The sequence below is a fragment of the Rhinopithecus bieti genome, unplaced genomic scaffold (assembly GCF_001698545.2).
Source record: "Rhinopithecus bieti isolate Rb0 unplaced genomic scaffold, ASM169854v2 scaffold_46235, whole genome shotgun sequence".
NCBI classification, from domain to species: Eukaryota; Metazoa; Chordata; class Mammalia; order Primates; family Cercopithecidae; genus Rhinopithecus; species Rhinopithecus bieti.
Window position 1 is genome coordinate 1115203 of NW_016819762.1, and position 24660 is coordinate 1139862.

At 38.3% G+C, this 24660-nt stretch overlaps 1 protein-coding gene across 2 annotated transcripts in view; it reads right to left on the bottom strand.

The window, feature by feature from the left end:
• DNAJC3 (DnaJ heat shock protein family (Hsp40) member C3) overlaps positions 1–24660 on the bottom strand; it is a 108492-nt gene that overhangs the window by 17949 nt on the left and 65883 nt on the right. Inside the window, exons 5-10 of one of the 2 annotated variants that reach the window (XM_017859210.1) lie at positions 17322–17474; positions 15327–15353; positions 14882–15063; positions 14293–14412; positions 11300–11405; positions 11095–11215 (exon numbers count right to left, since the gene is read on the bottom strand). In XM_017859210.1, the coding sequence (XP_017714699.1) occupies positions 11095–11215; positions 11300–11405; positions 14293–14412; positions 14882–15063; positions 15327–15353; positions 17322–17474 (709 nt within the window). The remainder of the gene's footprint in view (positions 1–11094; positions 11216–11299; positions 11406–14292; positions 14413–14881; positions 15064–15326; positions 15354–17321; positions 17475–24660) is intronic. The other variant, XM_017859211.1, reaches the window with a different exon arrangement.

A 24660-nucleotide genomic window follows, 5' to 3' on the forward strand; every position in this document is an offset into this window, starting at 1 on the left:
AAGAACAGAAGGAACTAGTGAGGTCTACTCAGTTCTTCCTCTTCTGTAACAGGCAGACAAGGGATACTGCCTAAAATGGATAAATCAAGAGCTAGAGGAAGACATATTTTAATTTCAGTTATAGTGGTAGCTAATAATTAGAAGCTATTAAACTAATATTAGAAATTTATTTAAAAAGTGGTTACAGTCAGGTGCAGGACATGCACCTATAGTCCCAGCTACTTGGGAGGCTGAGGCAGGAGGACGGCTTGAGGTCAGGAGTTTAAGGCTACAATGCAATATAATCACGCCTGTGAAAAACTGCTGCGCTCCAGAGGGGATACTAGAAATATTCAAATCATCTAAATGACAACAGAAACAGAGGAACAAAAACTCAAAAACAAAAGGACAAAAAGAAAACAACAGTAAAATTGCGGACCTACATACAACCATATCAATAATCACATTAATACAGATCAAGTAAACACTTCAAACAAAAGAGATTATAATTATCAAAATTGATAGAAACAAAGCAAGTTCCAACTACATGATGTCTATAAGAGACACACTTATAAAGGCACAAAGACATTGAAAGTAAATGGATGAAGACAGATACACCATGCAAGCAATAAGATCAAGAAGGCAGAGGTGATTCTATTAATTTCATATAAAATCATTCAAGAAAAAGAGTATTGCCAGTGATAGACAGGAACACTGGGTAAGAATAAAAGTAAAAATTCATCAGGAGAACACTTGACAGTCATAAATATGTAGGCTAATAGCAGAGCTTCAAAATGCATGAAGGAAATATTGACAATATTAAAGAGAAACAGGAAAGTTCACAATTTCCACAACAGATAAAGATCTTAACAACTCTCACCTCATACCTGATGGAAAAACTAACAAATATTATACCCAGCAATTGCAGAATACACCTTATTTTCAAGTGTACATAGAATATATCAAGGTAGATACCATGCTGGACCACAAAACAAGCCTAAATAAATTTAAAAGGAAGGAAATCACACCTAGCATGTTCTCTGACCACAACAGAATTAAATTCAAAATAAATAATAAAGTACCTAAGAAACCATCAAGTATTTGAAAATTAGAACACCTATACATAATCCATGCATCACAGAAGTCAGAAGGGAAATTACAATACACTTCAAGCCAAGTTATAATGAAAGTAAAACAAAATGTGAAAGGTGCAACTTTAAATGCTTGTATTTAAAAAGAAAGAAAGGCCTAAAATCAATGAACGTTCTAGCAAAAGCACAAAGTACAACCAAAGTCAGTCTAAGGAACTAAAGAGCAGAAATCGATAAAGTAATAAAGAAAAACCATAGAAACCATTAACAAATCCCGAAGTTGGTTCCTTAAAAAGATCAACAAAATTGACCAAACTCTGTCTACAATGATCAACAGGAAAAAAGAAAATACAAATTATTAATATTACAAACAAAGCAGGAATCATCTTACAGATCTTATAGACATTAAATAATAAGATATTATGAACTTCATGCCAACAAATTCAGCAATGTCAAGAAATGGAAACATTCCTTAGAAGATGTAACTTATAAAAACTAACACAGATGAAACAGAAAATATTAAATAACCTTATACTGAATAATACTAAGTAAGGCCAGTTGCAGTGACTAATGCCTGTAGTCCCAGCACTTTGGGAGGCCAAGGTGGGCAGATCACTTGATCCCAGGAGTTTGAGACTAGCCTGGGCAGCATAGCAAAACACCATCTCTACAAAAAATACAAAAACTAGCCAGGTGTGGTGGGATGCACCTGTAGTCCCAGCTACTCGGGAGGCTGAGGTGGGAGGATCACTTGAGCCTGGGAGGTCAAGGCTGCAGTGAGTCATAACTGTGCCACTACATTCCAGCCTGGGTGACACAGCAAGACCTTGTCTCAAAAAAAGCAAAAACAAAATTTAAAAAAGCTAAATTTGTCATCAAAACCATCCTACCCAAAAAAAAAAAAATCAAAACGACTTCCAAGACCAAGATGGTTTTACTGGTGAATTCTCTCAAACTTTAAAGAAAAGATGATACCAATCATATGACTTTCAGAAAATAGAGGAGGAAGGAACAATTTTGAACTGGTTGAGTCCAGTACACCCTTAACACTAAACTCTGACAAAGACATTACCAAAAAAAGTTACAGAACAATTATCCCTCATGAACACAGATGCATACTTCTTAAAATGTTAGCAAATCAAATCCAGCAATATCTAAATCCCTGTCCAAGAAGAGTTTGTCCCAATAATTAAAGGTTGACTTAACTTTAGAAATGTCAGTTTAATTTACCACATTAATGGAATAAAGGGGAAAACATAAATATATAAATAAGTTCAACTCTGTAACAAAACAAAACAGCAAATATTTTTAAATGGGTAAGCATGTAGAGAATGCTTACTTCACAAAGTAAGATATTGAAACACAGAAACAACACATGAAATTATTCAACAACCCTAGTCAACAAGGAAACACACATTAAAACCACAATCGATACACACACCGAAATGGACAAAACTAAAAAGAGTGACAACACAAAATCTTTGCAAGGATGTGGAGCAACTGGAACTCTTGTACTTTATTGTAGGAGTATAAGTTATACATTACCTTAGAAAGAGTCTGGCAGTTTCTTTTAAAACTGAGCACGCACCTTACACTATGACAGCAACTCCGCTTGCAGATAAACAAAAACATACGTCTAAAAAAAGCCCATTAGAATAACGTTCGTAGCAGCTTTTTTTTAATAACTAAAAAAGGGAGCTGAAGTGTCTGGTAATATGACAGTAGGTAAAGTGTGATATATGCATGAAATGAAATATCCTTCATCAAGGATAGGATTATTGGTGAAATACTGAATACTTTTTTGCTTTTTTATAGTGGAAAAGTGGTAACAGTGCTACCAGCCCACCACGTGTTTTTCAAAATGAAGTTTTACTGGAACACAACCATGCCTATTCATTTGCATATTATCTATAGTCACATTTGCATATTATCTATGGTCACATTTGCACTGCAATGGCAGAGCTGAGTAGTTGCAACAGACACCACATGGTGCGCAGGGTCTCTACTATTTGGCTCTTTATAGGAAAATTTGCCAACTTCTGCTCTTGATCAATAAAAAAGAATAAACTACCAAAGCATGTAATAACATAAATAAATCTCAAAAATATGCTGAAGGAATGAAGCTTTATACAAAAGAGGATATACTATACATGGCTGTATTTATATGAAGATCTGGAATTGGCCAAGCTAATCCATGATGGAGAAAATCAGAACAGAGTTGCCTGTGGGGGATGGGATGGGGACTGATTGGTAAGAGACAAGAGGGTAATATAATGTCCTATATCTTGACAGGAGTTGGGTTAAACAAAGATTGTCTCCTCTGACCAGAAATTTGGTCAGCTCCTCTGAGTCCTCTTTCTGACCAGATCCAGACCCTAGACTTCCCTCTCTGTTCCTGTGGAATCCAGCTTGAGCAAGAATCCTGCTAAATCAGTGTAGGGAAACCCCTCCCCACCAGTATCTGTCATACTTCTCACCCTCCACTCTCCATATGACCCTGGCCTGCCTTCAACACATAGTCTGTTGACCTTAACTAGCAAGAATCCCACCCACTGACCCCCAACTCTGCTCCTTGGCTATAAATCCCCATTTGTCCTTGCTGGAGTCACAGTCAAACCCAATCTGTCTCCCCAGTGCAAGACCCCATTGCAGTGACCCCTCTACCTGCACCATAGTCCCCCTTGAATAAAGTCTGACTTAACTGTCTTTAACAAGTATCATGAATGATTTCTTGCTTTAACATGTCACATGGGTATCAGACCTTAGGAATGGTATCCCTAAGACTTGTGCATTTTACTGTATCTAAAATTATCGCTAAAGAAAGAAAAAAATGGAGGACGGTAAACAAATTCAAGTTAATGATACACAAGTTGAAGTATTTGGGGGAAAAGTAAACCAAATACCTTTTTTTAAATGCATAATAAAAACATGAACTGATGGATAAATGGAGGGCTAGAGAGACAGATACATGTGATAAGGCATTGTAAACTGTTAATTTCAGTATCTGTATGGTGAGGACATGGGTGTTCATTGTGAAATTCTTTCAACTTTTCTCTTTATTTGAAATTTCTCATAATAAAATGTTGGGTGGAGTGTTTACCTGCTGTGAGACTGTCATAATATAAACAATGAAGATAAAAAGTTTCCCACCACTATGTTTTATGCATATTCATCCTTAAGACAACAAAGGGAAAGATCTTATACCTAAGAACCTTAGGATACAGCCTCATTATGAGCCCAGAAGTGTATGAGAGCTGTGAGCTCAGTGAAGAGGGCTGAACAATTTAAAGTCAGCTTCTCCCACTGAGGTAACTACTTCCTACAGTAGATCACATTCTAACATCAAATCTGAGGGCAAGTCTAGCCATTATATTTTAGGCCAATTTAAACAATGAAGAGAGATACTATGTTTAATTCTATACACAGGGGCCAAAATTTGTTCTGCACACTAACTGAATCTGATACACTAACATGCTCTATACATCTGTTTTGTTGACTTTATTTTTAGCATCTATTATACATGAGGGACTGTTAACATTTTTATAGGGGAAAAGAGATAAAAGTGCTAACAGTAAAACACAAATAAAATAATTGCAGTTCTGTTGAATTATGAGATTTTAAATCTTATGCTGTACTTTATCAACAGTTAAGAAATATCATCAACTCTATTCAAAGCACTGGAGTAGGCAGATACAAATATAGGCCTTCGTTCATATACTTAGTCTGTTTCTATTTAAGATGATGAAAAATCTTGGGTTTTTTTTTTTCCTTTCTTAAAGAAGCATACTTGAGATCACACTCATTAGTCATAGGAAATTACAGTCTTGTCAATTAACAAAAAGCCAAAATGATAACATATCTATGACTGTTTCATATAGGTTTCATATAGGTTTCTCTATCCAAACCTACCCTCTGCACTAAATCAAATGTGTCTTGTCACTGTTGGGAGAGGGCAAAGGACCCCTCCACAGCTTTCTAACCATCTGTCCCAGCTCTGCACCTGCAGTGACCTTTTTTATCTTTTTTTCCTTAGCACTTTTTACTTCCAACACTTTAAGCTTTTCATAATTTGGAAATCCATCTTATGTCTTTTTCTGAATAATATTGTTTGACTATTGTAATAGTTTCCTACTTCCTCACCTACATATTACGCTCATGGGTTCACAGAGTTGGCACCAGAGGGAGTACAATGTTTTACCCAACTGATATGGTCAGCAAATGTGCTAATCCCAAACTAGCAGGTAGCTATGTAGTGTTCCTTGTAACCACACACTTTTCAAAAGAAATGAGAAGTCTGCAGCTGTGGCTAAGAGGCCTGAGTGTGAATAAAAACTGCAAGCATGACTTTACAGTTCAGGAAATGTACAGCCAAAGGACTTCATCAACCTACATGCCATACCCCACTAACTGTTTTTGCAAAGGACTAGCCATTTATTCTAACCACCTGCTTCCAACTAATTAGCTGAGCTACAATAGATGAACTTATTTCAAGAGGTGGAAGTTTCAGGAGCATCTGCTTTCTAGATTCTTATTACATGTGTCCATGGTTATTATAATGTTGTATAAAGAATGGCAATAATATAAGCAGCCTCCAACTTATAAAGTCACATTTAGTTATGATCTTAAATACAATCAGCATCTTCCAACAAAGACCAATCTCTTCCCCTTCTCCTCCACATAAACAGAAGCCAGGAACCCCTGGTTAACAACCTTGAAAAAAAGCATCAGCCAAAAGAAATCCGACCTGCTAGAGGGAATGGTCTCCTTCATGCCCAGGAGGCAGGCCTGTGGCCCCAGTACCTCCCTCGTAGGCTGCCTGACCCGATGGCACAAGCACTTGCCTGAAGTTCCACTATTCAGACTCCTTTGGGTTAAAAATGTTTATCTCATAAGGAATAGAAACCAAGCAGCATTTTTAACAAATATCTTAAATTTGACCAGTCTTACTAAAACGCAGCTGTGCTGGGGTCTGAAACTGCTGATGCACAGAGGTGGTGCATGTGTATATATATATATGTATTTTTCTTTTTTTTTTTTTTTTTTGAGACTGAGTTTTGCTCATGTTGCCCAGGCTGGAATGGAATGGCCTGATCTCGGCTCACTGCAACTTCCAACTCCCGGGTTTAAGTGATTCTCCTGCCTCAGCCTCCCGAGTAGCTGGGATTACAGGTGCAGACCACCATGCCTGGCTAATTTTGTATTTTAGTAGAGACAGGGTTTCACCATGTTGACCAGGCTGGTCTCGAACTCCTGATCTCAGGTGATCCACCTGCCTCAGCCTCCCAAATTCTGGGATTACAGGTGTGAGCCACCGTGCCCAGCCGGTATAAATTTTGAACACAGAATACTTCTGCGGGATAGGGCGGGCCTAGGTAGTATGACAGGGTGGAGTCCCAGGATAAGCAAGAGGGCACAAGAATCTGCGAATAGGACAACACCCTAGGGAATCAAAAGATAAACTTTACCTCTTTCACAATTTTGCCCAGGCCAGCCTTCATCCAGAGAACGTGCTCTACTTGGCCCTATTCACAGAATTATTGATATTACTAGTAACACTATAATAACTGTTGTGTCAAAGGGAGTTCATGCAGCAGTCACGGAATTATTGATATTACTAGTAACACTACAATAACAGCTGTGTCAAAGGGAGTTCAGGCAGCAGTCACAGGTTAGTCCTAGCTAGCCAGGCATCCCACACAATACTGTGTGTACAGAAAAGTCAATGCAAGTTCCAAACAAGCTGAAAATGAGTACAGTGGAAACCACTGGTTTAGATGCGGCTGAACATTTTCTGAGCATCATCTTGTTTAATAGCCACCACAATTCTAGGAGATACGTACTGTTCTTATTCCTATTTTACAGACAAGTAGAGTAAAAAGTAACAAATTAAATGACTTGATTGAAACCATATAGCAAAAATAAATGGCATACTCCAAAGAAAATATACAAATGGCCAACAAGCATATGAAAAGATGCTCAACATCACTAATCATTAGGGAAATACAAATCAAAACCAAAACCAGGTACCACCTTTAAGCCCATTAAGATGGCTACCATCAAAAAAAAAAGAGAAAATCTAAAATGTTGACCAGCTGAGCACGGTAGCTCACACCTATAATCCCACCACTTTGGGAGGCTGAGGAGGGTGGATCACTTGAGGTCAGGAGTTCGAGACCAGCTTAGTCAACATGGTGAAAACCCTGTCTCCACTAAAATAAAATAAATAAAATAAAAGCCAGGTGTGGTGGCACACACCTGTAATCGCAGCTACTCAGGAGGCTGAGGCAGGAGAATCACCTGAACCCAGGAGGTGGAGATTGCAGTGAGCTCATATTGCACCACTGCACTCCAGCCTGGCCGACAGAGCAAGACTCTGTCTCAAAAAAAAAAAAAAAAAGTGTTGATGAGGATGTGAAAGAATCAGAATTGTTATACACTGCTAGTAAAATTGTAAACTGGTGTAACCATGACAGAAACCAGTATGGAGGTTCCTCAAAAAATTAAAAAAGAACTAGCATATGATTTTGCAATCCCACTTCTAGGTAGAGATCCAAAAGAAGTGAAACCAGGGTCTCAAAGAGATATTTGCACACCCATATCCATAGCAACACCATTCCAATAGCCAGAAGGCAGAAACAACACAAATGTTCATCAGTGGATGAATTAATAAACAAAATGTAGGATATCCATACAATGGAATACTATTCAGCCTTAAAAGAAAAAGAAATCCTGTCACACGCCACAACATGGATGAACCTGGAGGATACTATGCTAAGTGAAACATGCCAGGCACAATAAGACAAATAGTATATGATTCCAATTATATGAGGATCTAGAATAGTCAAATGCACAGTGACAGAAAGCAGAATGGTAGTTCCCAAGGGTTAAGGGAGAGGTAAAAAGGAGCGGCTGTTTAATGGGTACAGAGATCAGATTAGAAAGATGAAAAAGTTCTGAAGATCTTTTCACAGCAATGTGAGCATATTTAACTCTACTAAATTATATATGTAAAAATGGTTAAGATGGTAAATTTTATATTGTATCTTTTACCAGAACTAAAAACAAAAAATAGAATAACTGGCCAGGCGCGGTGGCTCACGCCTGTAATACCAGCACTTTGGGAGGCCGAGGCAGGCGGATCACGAGGTCAGGAGTTCAAGACCAGGCTGGCCAACATGGTGAAATCCTGTCTCTACTAAAAATACAAAAATTAGCTGAGCATGGTGGCACAGTTCCTGTAATCCCAGCTACTCGGAAGGCTGAGGCAGGAGAATTGCTTGAACTGGGACCCGGAAAGCGGAAGTTGCAGTGAGCCGAGATCACGCCACTGCACCCCAACCTGGGCTACAGAGTGAGACTCCATCTCAAAAAAAAAAAAAAAAAATAGAATAACTGCACAAAGCCAGACTCAAAGACAGGACTAATTCTAAATTCCCTACTCTCCACTATGACTTCATTGTATAATAAATAAATTACCTTCATTCATTCAGCAAACATGAGTGCCAGCACAAGTACCAGGAATGCATCAGTTAATATAACAGCCACAAGTCTCTGCCCTCACATCGCTAAAGTTCTAGCAAAATATAACTGATCATTTCCTAAGGACACCTGTGTTACCCCTATATTCAAAGGAATTTGCCAATATTTTAGTATTGCTTCAATGTCAGTTTCTTCCTCTCAAAAGCTATTAAAACGGAGACATGCAGAGATCTGAAGAATTTCCCTTGATTTTTCAAGATCTCAGAGGCATCCTCAAATAACAGTCTTACTTTACTTGCTTTCTATTGAGTGATATCCCGATATGTTTCCTGATAATTCTAAGCCCCAAATTAATAAATGTCCATGTTCCATTATTCACTAACCTACACCTATTCATTCTTTATTATGTACCTGCCATCATTTTTAATTGCTTATTTTAAAAAGGTAAAACCAGGAAGAAGAATATGAAAAGCATATTTCTAACTCAAGTAAACTGCAGACATACTGTTACTTAGCCTAGTTAAGTAAGATTATTATTTATTGACATCATTTACTAAACCCCTGATTCCAATCCAAACAAGTCAGGTAATACTTGTCAGTTTCAGTTATACAGGCTCTTTTCCTTTCTTTCTTTTGCAAATTTAGAGAGCTGGCAACCATTCTCTCTCTCTCTTTAACAAATTCCTATACAAAAGAAGTTTTTCAAGGAAACAACAGGCTTCAAAGACAGATCAACTGGGCAGGGCCAATTGATCCGAGCACTTTGGGAGGCCAAGGCAGGCAGATCACTTGAGGTCAGGAGTTCGGGAACAGCCTGGCCAATATGGTGAAACCCCATCACTACTGAAAGTACAAAAATTAGCCAGGCGAGGTGGTGCACACCTGTAATCCCAGCTACTTGGGAGGCTAAGGCAGAAGAACTGGTTGCAATTAGGAGGTGGAGGTTGCAGTGAGCCAAGATCGCACCATTGCACTCCAGCCTGGGTAAGAGACCAAGACTCCATTTCCAAAAAAAAAAAAAGAAACCAGATCAATTATATCAAATTAGCACTAAGCATCTTTTTCTTCCAGAATTAAGCCATCAGGTTTCCCCAAAAAGCAAGTCAGTTTAACATTCAAGTTCCAAAAGCATCTTTCAAATTATATTTAGCATTCTACAAGATTTAGCCTTTCTTTTTTTTTTTTTAACAGCTAAGCTCTTTATATTCTTCTGTAGCTTCTCTAATTTCGCAGTGAGAGCTAAGGGTTTACATACAGATGACAAAAGTATCTTTGATAAAGAGTTCCAAAAACTAACTGGAATGCAAAATCCTAGAGTAAAACCATCTCACCAAGTAGACACCAAGTAAAAGTTGAGCTTCCTTTTGAGGTAGCTCAAAAGGAAAGAGAATGAGTATGCTAAAGGGATTTTCTATGTGGACTACATGCCTTATTGAAGCATGCTTATGAATATTAAAACATCATTTTGACTGCATTCATTTCAAGCCTCATTCAGAGACCTCAAGGTCTGAATCCCCCACAAGATGTCACACGAATAGTAGTGTCCAGGTTGTTACCATTGCCTGGAACCCGGGAACTTGCTTAGGAGCAAGATTCTTTTCTAATTGAGGAAAGCAGGGAAAAAGAGATTGACCAGTTTTGCCTTAAAAGAGTATCACAAACCAAATTTTACCATTCAAACCCTTCATTTAACTATAAGAGAAAATTACTGTTTTTGATTTAAAATGCTTTACCTGAATTTGAAACAAAATATTTGCAATAAGGGCTTATAAGGCTGTTTTTTTTTAAAACTGTCTCATTTAAATGTTCATAACTTAGTGTCACATGAAAAAAGGTATAAAACTATATATATATCCATGTATATATGGATTCTATTTTTCAAAAACTCTATATTATTGTATACGCCACAGGACACTGCTTTTATCCAAGGTCCTCACAACATCTAGCAGGAATCTCTTGTTACTTCATTCGGCTTGAACAAAATAGGGCAGCAGCTGTCCTATTTTACTAAACAGCTTGGGGTCACAGAGGATCATTTTATATTAGGGATATATGACATATATGTATGCTTTCTGTATATATATTTCATACACACCGAGTATGTGTGTATATATATGTGTGTGTGTATATATAGAAAGACAGAGAGAGAATATGTATATGTGCATAAAATATAGAGTAATATATGTGCATAGACGAAAGTTGGAAAAGATAAATGCAAAATGAACAGTGATAACCTCTGGATGACATGAGAACTACAATTTAAATTTTCTATTTTTTTTTTTTTCCTAACTTTCTACAAAAAAAAGCTAAAATATTTATTTTTCTATTGTACTGAACTGGTTTCAATGGCAGAACTCTTTCCTCACATGGTATACCTTTCAGGTTCCAGTATGGAAGAGTAATTTTCAAGTTCTCTGCCATTTTTCTAAATCGTCAACATTTCCAGGTACTCTGGTAAACTTGTTTTAAGGAAAAGGAAGCTTAAAATGTGATAATTTCATAATCAACACTTCGGTACTGCAAATCAAATTCCTTAAAGATTTACCTTCATCATACATTTCCTCTATCAAATAGGCCTCTGCTCGATCTTTCAGGGCATTCACATTGTCAGGTTCCATCTGTAAAACTTCAGAACAAAGCCTAATAGCTTCAACAGGCTTCTCGTCCTAAAAGGAAATGTGAGAAAGGGATTTATGGTTGGTATTCCACATGATGAGTTTTCACATTTCTGGGAACAAGTCAACTGTTACCTTAGAAAAGCAATGGCAAATCCTCTCCTTTGAACGAATTGTATATTCAGCAATGCTTGGCTCTGTTTTCATGACAGATTCATATTTGCTGGTAGCATCTGTGTATCTAAGAAATGAGCAAATCATGATAAGAAACGATGACATTCGATTTCCAGAGCTGTAGAAAGGCTCCTCCCCTCTTCACCATGTGTTGCTTAATCAATCCAATTGGATGAGGCCACAGCTTCCGACTTGGTTTTTCCCTTATTAATCTAGAGGCCCATAGAAGGTACACTCCATAATTAAGAGTTAGGAAATAAAAACATATGACCATAGGAGATGCAGATGGACAGAACAAAGCACACCTGAAGAATTTCCTTACAGAAACCAGAAGAATTTCCTTACAGAAGAATTTCCTTACAGAAACAAGCTCAGCATTCCGAACCTGAGTAAAACACCCTGTTGAAGTCTGACTTACACTGAGCACATTGAACAATACAGAGGTCAAGTTTTATTTCTTGGTCAGTAAACACTTCCATGAAAATAACAGAACCCATTACATGCCATTTTATATAATTAATGTCAGTATTCACAACAAAGTACAATGTAGTTCATACAGAAGGTACCTGATTAAATTCCCAACTGTATAAGCTTTCTAAGAATAAAAGCTATTTCCGCATTTTCTTTAAACCAGTAAAAAGTACTAATCCTGTTATATATTCTCAGTTATTTTCCTCAACAATAGTAAACTAAAAAATATGTTTCTATGCCATGGTGGCACATTATTCCCAAAGTGCTACAATCTTCATATGTAAATATGCTGATGTATTAAAACACAGGCTTAACTAAAACATTTAAAATAAAAGCCAGCTTCTCTATCATCCTCAACAAACTAACACAGGAACAGAAAACCAAACACTGCATATTCTCACTCATAAGTGGGAGGTGAACAATGAGAACGCATGGACACAGGGAGGGGAATATCACACAGGGGGCCTGTGCGGGGCAGGCAGCAAGGGGAGGGAGAGCATCAGGACAAATAGCTAATGAATGCGGGGCTTAATACCTAGGTAATGGGTTGATAGGTGCAGCAAACCACCTTGGCACACATTTACCTATGTAACAAACCTCCACGTTCTGTACATACATCCTGGAACTTAAAGTAAAAGAAAAAAGCAAAAAAGCCAGCTTCTGGGAAAGTGGAATAGATGTATTTTTCCCAATTCCTCCAGCTAAGCACAACTAAAAACCCTAGAAATTAAATGTATATTTTCTAAAATAGAAAACTTTCAAAGGAGGAGAGAAGACAGACTAGCTAGTGACTCAGGACCTGAGGAAAAATATGTTAAGAAGTTCTCTGGGTTCCTTTTTTCATTTCATATACCCCAGACTTGGAGCTGAAGATTCCAGCAATGCAGAAATGCCAATAGGCCAACAGGTACAGAACGACAATAACAAAAATCTGCAGAAGTCTGCTCTCTCTAGCCAGAGGACCTGAAAAGGGTAGACTTGCAAACAGAAAACTTTTTTTTTTTTTTTTTGAGATGGGGTTTTGCTCTTGTTGTCCAGGCTGGAGCGCAATGGTGCAATCTCGGCTCACCGCAACCTCCGCTTCCTGGGTTCAAGTGATTCTCCCACCTCAGTCTCTGCAGTAGCTGGGATTACAGGCATGCACCACCATGCCCAGCTAATTTTGTATTTTTAGTAGAGACAGGGTTTCTCTGTGTTAGTCAGGCTGGTCTCGAACTCCCAACCTCAGGTCCTTCAATGGATAAATGGTTAAACAAAGTGCAGTAAATCCACACCGTGGAAACCACTCAACAGTAAACGAGGAATTATTGATACAATATGGATAAATCTCCAGAGAATTCGAATGAGGGGGAAAAAAGCCCATGCTGCCAGCTGTGGTAGCATGCATCTGAAGTCCCAGCTACTCAGGAGGCTGAAGCAGAAGGATCACTGGAGGCCAAGAGTTCAAGCTGCAATGTACTATGACTGCACCTGTGAACAGGTGGGCAACATAGTGAGATTGTCTCAAAAGAAAAAAAAAAAAAAGCCAATCCCAAAAGTTTATACATTGTATGATTCTATTTATGTAACATTCTTAAAATGACAAAATTCTAGAAGTGACTAGATTAGCTAAGGAAGGCATAGGAACAACAGGGAAGTAGGTGTGGCTATAAGGGCAACACCAGGGGTCCTTGTTGGGATGGAATTATTCTGTATCTTGACTGCACCCACATCAATATCCCCATTGTGACAAGGTACTATGGTTTTTCAAGGCGTTATAGTTTGCAAGATGTTGGGGGAAAACTGAGTAAAGCATTCTCATGATGGTAACTTACAAAGCTACTAAAAGTAGAGGAATTAGAGCCTATTTTCTATTAGGCAGTTTTGTCTGCAGTGCCCTGTACTCTTTTCAGTCCTCCTGCCCAGCCTACAAACCCTCTACAAATAACACTCACACAGACACAGTATCTTACTTCTGCCCACTCTTACTTACTCTTTAGGATTAGGATTTAAATATCTATGGTCTTCTCTAAAAAAAGCTTCTCTTTTACTCCTTGCCTTCACCATCCTGGTTTGGAGTAAATACTCCTCTTTGGTACTCTAATTATCCTATGCACATTCTATCACTTTGGTATCATACTGTCTTTTAATAATCTGTTCATATATGTGTCTCCCACGCAATGCTATAAACTTCTTAAGAACACAAACTACCATCAGGTTCATTTCTGCACCCTCAGGACATAGCTCAGTGCCTGATATAGGAGATAATAAATATTTGGTATAATACAAGTAAGTCTGCTGGTAAGAATACTACACAGTTACTATTATTTATATTCTTCCCTATTCCAAAAATGTCCAGTTCTGGTAGTTTTGCTAAGGCCCAGGGCTGTCTAGAATACCCCACTCTCAATGGCTGAGAAGTAAAAGCAGTTCTGTAATTCATTTGTGCCCACAGTCTAACATATAAGGAATGGCTGGACAGCTGGAACAACCCGTATTCTCACCTGCCGTCTCTGATGAGCTCTTCAGCTGACTCAATCAGCTTATTAAGTTTCTTTACTTGTTTATAGTGTGCAAAACACCTTTTATGATCCTGGTCAAGTTTAAGACATTCCCGAACTTCACTGTTCATGTATTTAAAAAAAGGAAAATACTCCATGTCAAAACAATCAATGAGTAGTTTTCCACGCTAAATACAGAAATCACAATAAAATATTTTTTGTTTGCAACAACTAAACAAAACATACTGAGACTTATAATTTACTATACACATTTATATATGGCATTGTACCATGCATACATTTATTAATTCAAATTAAAATGACTTACTACCATTACATAGTAAACACTCAATTTTGTTTCTAGAAATATAAGAGCCTTCCTGTTTATTTTAATAAGCAGCTTCATGAAAACAAACTATGTGGAATTAAAGTAACATGAGAATAACACAAAATATATAAATGGATATACAATATAAAAACAGCCTTAACCACCATCATCTTATTAATTTAGTATTAAAATGTTAAAACAAGATGAGGTTATCTTACTGCCAACAATTAAAGAAGATCAGACATGTGTGTCACTAGGACTGACCTGAGGGATAGTTCGTGGTCTCCTAGCTGGTAGTACAGTGTGCTTATTTTATAAAACGCCTCAGTATTATCATTCTTCAACTTTGATGCAGCTTTTAAGTCACTTATAGCTTTCCTAGGTTCTCCTTCTTTTATAAAACATTCAGCTCGAAGTTCCCGTAGTTCTGCATCCCAAACACAAACCTTGAGGAACAAAAGAACTAGACTTTAAGGAAGAAAAATGTATGCACATTCACTGTTGCATTCCACGTATTTTTTATCTACGTATTTATCAACATAAAACATTCTCAATTAATGTGATGACTTATAGACTGCAAATATTATTTTAAAATCTGATACAATTTAAATGTGACAAAACTGATGTGACAAAATAGTTTCTCCAAAACTGTTGTAAACGAATTCTAATGGGGGAAGGGATATATATAATAACAAGGCCCTTTTCTTACCTCCTTCGATTCTATAATTCTAAGACACTGAAAATAAGAAAACATAGCATTTACTATTGGAGGGTTGTTCCTAGTGAAGCATATTTGAAGAGAATATTCTGTTATCAGATTTTTATACTTAATCAACAATTCTAATTTGTAGTCAAAAAATAAAATCTAAGCTCTAAATTGGCAAACTACTTTTTTCTGCTAATAACCACATTAAATTCTTAGCTGGGCACAGTGGCTCATGCCTATAATTCCAGACCAGCTTAGGCAGCATAGCAAGATCTCATCTCCACAAAAAATTTAAAATTATTAACTGGGTGCAGTGGAACACACCGGTGGTCCCAGCTACTCAGGAGGCTGAGGTGGGAGGATCACTTGAGCCCAGGAGGTTGAGGTTACAGTGAGCTATAATCGTACCACTGCACTCCAGTCTAGGTAACAGAGAGAGAGAGACCAAGTCTCTAAACAAAAAAATGTTTTAAGAAATTATCTTCTGTAAACTGTCACCTCCTTAAAAGTAAATCCTCATATCAAGAAAAGAAAGAAAGAAAGAAAGAAAGAAAGAAAGAAAGAAAGAAAGAAAGAAAGAAAGAAAGAAAGAGAAGAGAAAAGAAAAAAATACCGTGAGAAAGCAGGAGGTTGAGGCTTCACCATCCCTATTTTATCAAAAAGGTCAAAGGGTTTAGTAAACACAATAGTATTCTTCAAATCATAAACCCAAGAGCTCATCAATAAGGCTGGTGGAAGTATCTTTGCATATTTCTTAGAGCTGTTCTCAACTCGTATTGACTTTTCACATATATGAAAATATCAAAATCAACATTACACATAAATATCATGAACAATGAGTTAAGTCAAAATGGTCTATGGGAAAGTAAAATGTAAACTATATTTCCTTTAAAAGCATGAACAAAATAACCCAGTAAAACATGAATTCTACTGGACCATATCACAATATCTTCCGTAAAATTATCAACAAAATGTCCATTCTACATATATCATAAGTTTAGAGCCAAAATTAAATGAAACTGTATATCAAAATACTGTAAAAATCTTAAATAAATGTGAATTACAACTGCTTCCATTTGAATATTTCAGTAGACTTCCTTCGGAAATCAGTTGTCATTAAATCCTTCAGAGGCAAGGAAACCTAGACTTAGGTTTCCCTAGCTAGAACTCTCTGGATTCTATCAACCATTATTATTATTCTTTTTTTTTTTTTTTTTTTTTGGCATGATCTCGGCTCACTGCAACCTCCGCTTCTCAGCGCCTCAGCTGGGATCACAAGCATGCATGCACCACCACACCATTTTTCTTTTCTTTTTTTCTTTTTAAGACACAGGGTTTTGCCATGTTGGCCAGGCTGGTCTCAAACTCCTGGCCTCAAGTGATCCACCCACCTTGACCTCCCAAAGTGCTGGGATTACAGGCATAAGCCACCGTACTCAGTCAATTATTAATATTTTTAGAGGCAGGGTCCCATTCTGTTGCCCAGGCTGGGGGACAGTGGAGCGATCACAGCTCACTGCAGCCACGAATTCCTGGGCTCAAGTGATCCTCCAACCTCAGTTCCCAAGTAGCTAGGACTACAGGCACATACTATCAACTCTTTATCTGCCTTATTTTCTAGAAATTTTTCTCTAAACATTCCTCTTTCCTCCCGAACATCATTTTTCCTTTTATTCCAACCATCTCTTTCATCTTTTATCCCATTATCTAACCGCTAGTTTTCTTCCCAAAAAAATACAAAATCAACTAAAATAGCAACGCAAGCAATATATAAACATATTTAACTCTCATGCCACAGCACATTCAGTACATTTACTGAAAACTTCAGTCCAAATTTTGTTTTATATAAACATTATTTTATACTTAAGAGCTAAAAGCCCAAGGACCCAACCTGATTTTCTCCTGTCTAGGTTTTTGTGATATGTGACATGTCAAAGTATATAAATGTGCCTTACAATAAGTGTTAGGCTGGTCAACTGCAGTATCTAAGAAACTTACCTCTAAAATCTTATCAAGGAAGGCTATAGCAGCAGCATAATCTCCACTTTCAAAAGCATCAAGTGCTTGTGAACGCAAACGCTGCATTTCATCAGATTTTATAAGTTGAGACTGCGCTTCCTTTTCTTCATTTTCACTTGGATTAGATTTCAGCTATACGGAAAATAAAAAATTAAGCAGAGTTTTTAATCTCTTAAGTCTGATACCTATAATATACACAAGGGTCAACCATTCCAAATACTTAAGTTCATAGGGTAAAAAGGTAAAGAGATGCTGGAAAAACTGGCTTGTCTGATGACTGGATGCAGCAGGGAAGGCCCCTGATTTCTACCGATATGGTCCACGAGCATGAACAGATCTAGACTCAGAAGACCTGGGTCCCACAAACTTACCGGGAAGCAAATACATGTAGGCATGTGAAAGGACAGAGAAGAACGGAGGAAGGAAAGCACGTTTCTCACCTTGTTACATGTAGCTGCAGAGTATATAAATGTGCCTTACAATTTATTCTGAAGAATAAACTAACCTGAGTTTTATTTATTTTGCCTTCTAGTTATAGCTCCTAAGTATTTTTTTAAGTATAAAATAACCAAAATAATGAAACACATAGGGAAACTGAAAGAAGGGACCAGCTTTTTTAGAGGCTATAAGATTTAAAAAAAGATCTGATACCAAAAGGGTTAAAGTACAAGAAAGAATTTAGAAGGAAATAAGAGTAATACCTTACTAAAAGGTGCATGACGTGGTTTTAAGAGATCTGCACGCTGTCTCTTTTTAAAATAACTTTATAATGACATCATTTATATAACATAAAATTGCTCACTTTGAATGTACAATTCTTTGATTTTTTTAAATAAATTTACCAAGCTGTGCAACCATCAGCACAGTGTTAAGACATTTCCATTACCCCAGTAAGATCCCTTGATTTTACCTACAGTTCACCCCACTCCCAACCCCAGCTCTGTGCACATAGACTCTTAACAATTTCTTCCTCCAGACAAAAAAATAATGTCTCAGAAAACCAGATAGCTACATTTTTTAACCTGAGGGGAGGTTAAGATTGTAGTTGACATGTACCAATTTTTGAAATCTTAGTATTCTTATTAAGGTGGAAACTATAACTGAAGGGCTCCAATTTTGGATGAGGTACAGACAAAGGAAAGCTAATTCTAGAAATCTGCCTCCTCAATGAGTCAATCACACTCCTCCTCCTTTCAGTGGATTAATTTTTAAAGTATATTCCCACTACCAACCTGGTGGGAGAGAACACTCCAAATGAGAAACTTTATCAATATTATTTATTGGTAAGGGTTTTATACTTGTCCATTTTGTGTTTTAGGATATATTAGCTATGCCATTTTGTCTGTTTTAACCCTTGACTTTTGAAGAACAGGACTTGAAGTATTCATAGGTAACTAGGAATTGGTAACCTCCACTCACTCTGGGGGAGCGTTTCCCTGAATGATTGCATCATCCAGTTTAAGGGTGTTGTTTGGAGCCAGACATGCTTGTCTCTATTTTATTATCATTTGGGTGGTCTTGAATACTTCGGATAAAAGCCATCAGAGAGAGTATGAATGTGTGTGCACTGTCACTTTGCTCTGGGTAAAAGTTTATTGATTAATTTGTTTCCTATGAGTACACTCCTGACCCTTTTCGATAGAATGTATCAAACACTGACGGCCTCTTCAGGATAAAATTTGTACCTTTTTTCCTCTGAAACATTGGAGTCTAATTTCCTCCACACAATTTTTCTTGTTGGAAGGTGAGAGGAGAAGCCCTAAATCTCGGGGCAGAGGCTGGAGGGCTCAGGTAATGGGAACAGGAAAGAGGGAGTGAGCTCAGGTCATCGAGGCCTCTGTGAGGCCAGAAGAGAGGTGGGGAAGAGGGAGAGAGGATTCTTCTAAGGAGGTAAGAAAGGTGTTAGAGAAACAAAGGGCTTCCTTAGAAACCTGAGAGTTTCAAAAAGAGTCAAATGAGATGAAGTTTGGGTTTGGGAGGGATTTTTTAATTCTTTTTTTTTTTTTAATTTTTTTTGAGACAGAGTCTCGCTCTGTCACCCAGGCTGGAGTGCAGTGGTGCGATCTCGGGTCACTGCAACCTCCGTCTCCCGGGTTCAAGCAATTCTCCTGCCTCAGCCTCCTGAGTAGCTGGGACTACAGGTACCCACCACCTCGCCCAGCTAGTTTTTGTATTTTTAGTAGAGATGGGGTTTCACCATATTGGCCAGGCTGGTCTCGAACTCCTGACCTTGTTATCCACCTGCCTCAGCCTCCCAAAGTACTGGCATTACAGGCGTGAGCCACTAAGCCCAGCCAATTTTTTTATTCTTTAAAGAGACAGGGGACAGGGTCTTGCTCTGCCTCTCAGGCTGGAGTGTAGTGGCATGTTCTTAGCTCACTGCAATCTCCAGCTCCTCAGTTCAAGCAATCCTCGAGCCCCAGCTCCCAAGTAGCTGCAACTACAGGTGCACACCACTACAGCCAGCTAATTTTTTTATTTTATTTTTGTAGAGATAGGGTCATCTCACTATGTTGCCCAGGTTGTTCTCCAACTCCTGGCCTCAGATGATCCTCCTGTCTCAGCCTTCCAAAGCACTGGGATTACACATATGAGCCACTGTGCCCGTCTGAGATGAAGATTTTTATTATTACCACGAGGCTGTTGACTCCTCTCAATCACCTCCTCGTTTTCTCTACACCTGCATGTAGAGAATGGTCCTTGCTGACAATTCCCTCATTCCTCCCTTTTTCACGTTTCTTGACATCCTTTCTCTTCCTTAGGGCTTTCACATTTCTGATTCTTTCAGCCAAATCCCTTCCTATGACAATATTTTATATTTTTTACTTCTCACTATGTATCCTGGTCACTGAGCTTCTGGAAAAATAATCCAGAATAGCTATGGGCTGGGGGCTTGTTCAAACAGATGAGCAGCCTTCTGTATGACTGCACCTCTACTTCTAGCACCTCAAATAAAAACACCGGGTTGGCAGTTGTGGTAAGCAGCCTTCTAAGATGGCCCCCAGTGATCCTCGCCTCCTGGTATTCATGCTTTTCTGGAGCATGAGGTGGACCTGACAACTCCTTTTAACAAACAGAATAACCCAGCTAAGTTTGTCTGTTTTCAGTAGAGACAGGTTCTCACTATGTTGCCCTCCTGGACTCATGTGATCCTCCCATGTTACCTCCCAATGTGCTGATATTACAGGCATGAGCCACTGCTCTCAGCCACAGCCACAGCCTTTTTTTGAGATGGAGGCTCACTCTGTCGCCCAGGCTAGAGCACAGTGGCGCAATCTCAGTTCACTGCAACTTCCGCCTCCCGGGTTCAAGTGATTCTCCTGCCTCGGCCTCCCAAGTAGCTGGGATTACAGGTGCGCGCCACCATGCCCGGCTAATTTTTCTACTTTTTTAGAGATGGGGTTTCACTATGTTGGCCAGGCTGGCCTTGAACTCCTGACCTGAAGTGATCGACCCACCTCGGCCTCCCAAAGTGCTGGAATTACAGGCGTGAGCCACCACACCCAGCCCACGCCCGGCCTTTTTTTTTAACACTTAAATCTTTGATGCATTTTGAATTTATCCTAGTATAAGGTAAGAGAGGTATGAACCTAGGCCTATTGTTTTTCAGTATAAAAGTCTGTTAAAAAACAGAGTATGACCAAAGTGATAAGCTGTCACGTCCTTGATTAGGTCACAAAAAACTGACTTCCATTGTGCTAGCACTCCCTCTCACCTTCTCACTTGCTGGTTCTGAGAAAGCAAGCTGCCATGTTGTGAGATATGAGAGGCCCATGTGAGAAACAACCAAGGGAAGACTTGTTGGCCAAGAGTCTAACACCTCAAGAGGAACTAAACACTGCCAACTGAGTAAGTTTAGGGGCAGATCGTTTACTGGCCAAGCCCTCAAATACTACTGCAGCCCTATCTCACACCTTCACTGTAGCCCATGACCCTGAAGTTAGTAGCAGACCCTGCTACACCATGCCCAGATTCCTAACCCCATAAACTGTGAAATCATATAAATGTGTGTTACTTCAAGCTGCTAACATTGGATAATTTGTTATCTAGCAGCAGATAACCAATACAGTAGGAACACAGTATGGAAATTTTACCATTTCTCAGTGACTGGGCTGTGAATATTTCCAAACAGATATTGCTTTAAAATAAAATCTAGATGAATGAATTAATTAAACCCCAATCCTGGCAATCACTAATTAGCTATGTCTTTTCTGCATTTTCTTTACCAATAACAGAGGGATAATAATACCAACACCCTGTAGGGCAGTGACTGAGAGATTAAGAAGATACTCTATGTAACACATAGCAAGTACTCTGAAAAGTGCTAACACAGACTTTAGAAAGATGCCCAATTCATTTCCCCTGGTATTAGATATTAGCCCACGTAAACTGGGTCCCCTCTATTAAAGCTACAGTGATTAAGGTCCTAGAATAATAGAACCTTTGACTTCTCTGAAGTCGAAATAAAATCAGACTTTGGCATAAAATATATTCAATGAATTGCTTATGCCTCAAGTAATTAATATTTCTAATTCTATTTAATGTTTTGGGGTAAGTAGCAAAATTTAAATTTTCATTTGATATTATTTGATAGCATATAGAAAAATATGTAACACTTGAGGTACATGCAACATTACATTCTGCAGTGACTTCTAGAATTTGCTCTCACATATTCTTTCTGCACATGTTTCTTGTTAAAAGAACTACACAAAAATAACACTAATTTGAATGTCCAAAAAAAAAAGAAAAAGAAAAAAACATCAAGAACTAATGTTTTTGGAAACAACAGTATACAAGTCAGGCGGTGAGTGACTGAATTAAAGTGTTCTAAAATCCTTGTGTTTTGATTACGTTGTTAAGCATGCATATTAAAATTCCTGAGGTAATGACTATGAGAAAAAGACACAGCGTGTATAACCATATGGAAAGAACAGACTAAGGAAGAATCAGCTAAATCCATTGAGGGTGGGGAGAAAGCAGGAGGGAAGAAGAAGGAGGGTGGACGGATGGAAAAGAAACAGTTGGATAGCACTTTGGGAGGCCGAGGTGGGTGGATCAGAAGGTCAGGAGATCGAGACCATCCTGGCTCACACAGTGAAACCCTGTCTCTACTTATAAAAAAAAATTAGCCGGGCATGGTGGCGGGCGCCTGTAGTCCCAGCTAACTCGGGAGGCTGAGGCAGGAGAATGGCGTGAACCTGGGAGGCAGAGCTTGCTGTGAGTGGAGATCGCGGCCACTGCACTCCAGCCTGGGCGACAGAGCGAGACTCCATCTCAAAAAATAAGAAGAAGAAGAAGAAGAAGAAAGGAAATAGTTGGATAACTAGAACCCAATAGAAATATACACAAAAAACCTCAAAGGGCCTTTCTCACACTAACAGGTTAGCAAAATTCACATTATCTGTTCACATGAAGTGTTGAAGAGGTTGCATACCTAGAACTCCCCTATACTGCTAGTAGGAATATAAATTCACATAACCACTTAACAGGACAGGACAAATTTATCTGCCAGGCTAAAAATATCCATAACCTTAAAGTAGCAACCACTCTCTGAGGCAGATAACACTGTAGCAGTGATTCTCAAAGTGTGACCTAGGAATCCCTGGGATTCCTTAATGCCCTTTCAGGGGTCTGTGAGAACAAAAGCATCTATGGATAAAAGATAAAGAACCCATTCAAAGGACAAGATAAACCAATGCATTTTATTATAACACAGAGTGCTATAAGTTCATTAATAAGGATTCAGAGTCCATATGCAACTAACCTATATAATCGCGAGTGGAGTTTTGTGGAACATCAAAGAAGAATACTCATAATTATCTAAAATAATACAAAATATTCTTTTCTAACTGCCTATCTGTGAGGCCATAGTATCTTCAATATACTTCAACAAAAGCATAAATCACAACAGATTGAATACAGAAGCAGATATGAGAATTGTTATCTTCAATTAAGGCAGATATTAATAAAATTTGCAAATATGTGAAACAAATACTACTCTTAATACTAAAATTTGGCTTTTGTAAACAGTTATTTTTACACAAAAAATATTAACATGTAGTTACTTTTCATTAAGTTATTTTAATTTCTCAAATTTATTTCTAATATAGTAAATACTGGAAAATAAAGCTCTTTGGCGACCTCAATATTGAACACTATAATGAGATCCTGAGGCCAATCCCAAGAACCACCGTCCTAGACACACCCTGCACAAGGAAAACGGACACAGAGGATGAGTTCAAATAGTTGTTTAATATATAACTAATGAAGCAGGAAAATATAAGAATATAGTTAATTGATGTGGTTGGCTGTGTCCCCACCCAAATCTTATCTTGAATTGTAGCTCTTATAATTCCCATGTGTCATAGGAGGGACCCAGAGGGAGGCAGCTGAATCACGGGGGTGGGTCCCTCCCATGCTGTTCTCATGATAGTGAGTTTCACGAGATCTGATAGTTTTATAACAGGCAGTTCACCTGCACACACTCTCTTGCCTGCTGCCATTTAAGAAGTCCCTTTGCTCTTCCTTCACCTTCCACCATGATTGTAAGGCCTCCCTAGCCATGTAAAATTGTGAGTCCATTAAACCTCTTTCCTTTATAAATCACCCAGTCTTGGGTATGTCTTTATTAGCAGCATGAGAACAGATTAATACAGCTAATGTCTCCTAATTGTAACACACAAAACAGAGACCTTCAAAAATTCCAAAAGACTCTTGTGCCATTTGTAGTTTTTAACCAAACCACTCTGTTTTCTCAAGTCCCATCTCCTCCAAGCCTTCTGGAGTAATCGCCCTTCCTCTAAATATTTAAATCACTTTAAGAAACCCTTCAAAACAGAGGTATCCTAAGAAATCATCTTGCCCAATTAACTCTCACATTATAAGTGAGAATCCTGAGTCTCACAGACAGTAAACAACTCGCCCAGCATCACACAGTTAATCAAGAGAAAAACTGAAGTGGGTCTCCTGACTATGTGGTTCTCAATCTTGTCTTGTTACCTAGAGAGCTCATATGTCAACTTCTCACAAGTTTCTCTGTATTGTTAATCTTGCACATATATGTTTAGGACTTATTTCCAGAAACTAAAGTGTAAACTGCTAAAAAGCAGAATATATGTCTTTTTCTTTCTTTTAAGTTAGAGACAGGGTCTCCCTCTGTCACTCTGGCTGGAGTGCAGTAGCATGATCAGAGCTCACTATAACCTCAGAGCCCTGGGTTCAAGTGATCCTCCTGCCTCCACCTCCCAAGTAGCTAGGACTACCGGTATGTGTCACCATACCCAGTTAATTATTTTATTTTCTGTAGAGACATGGCCTC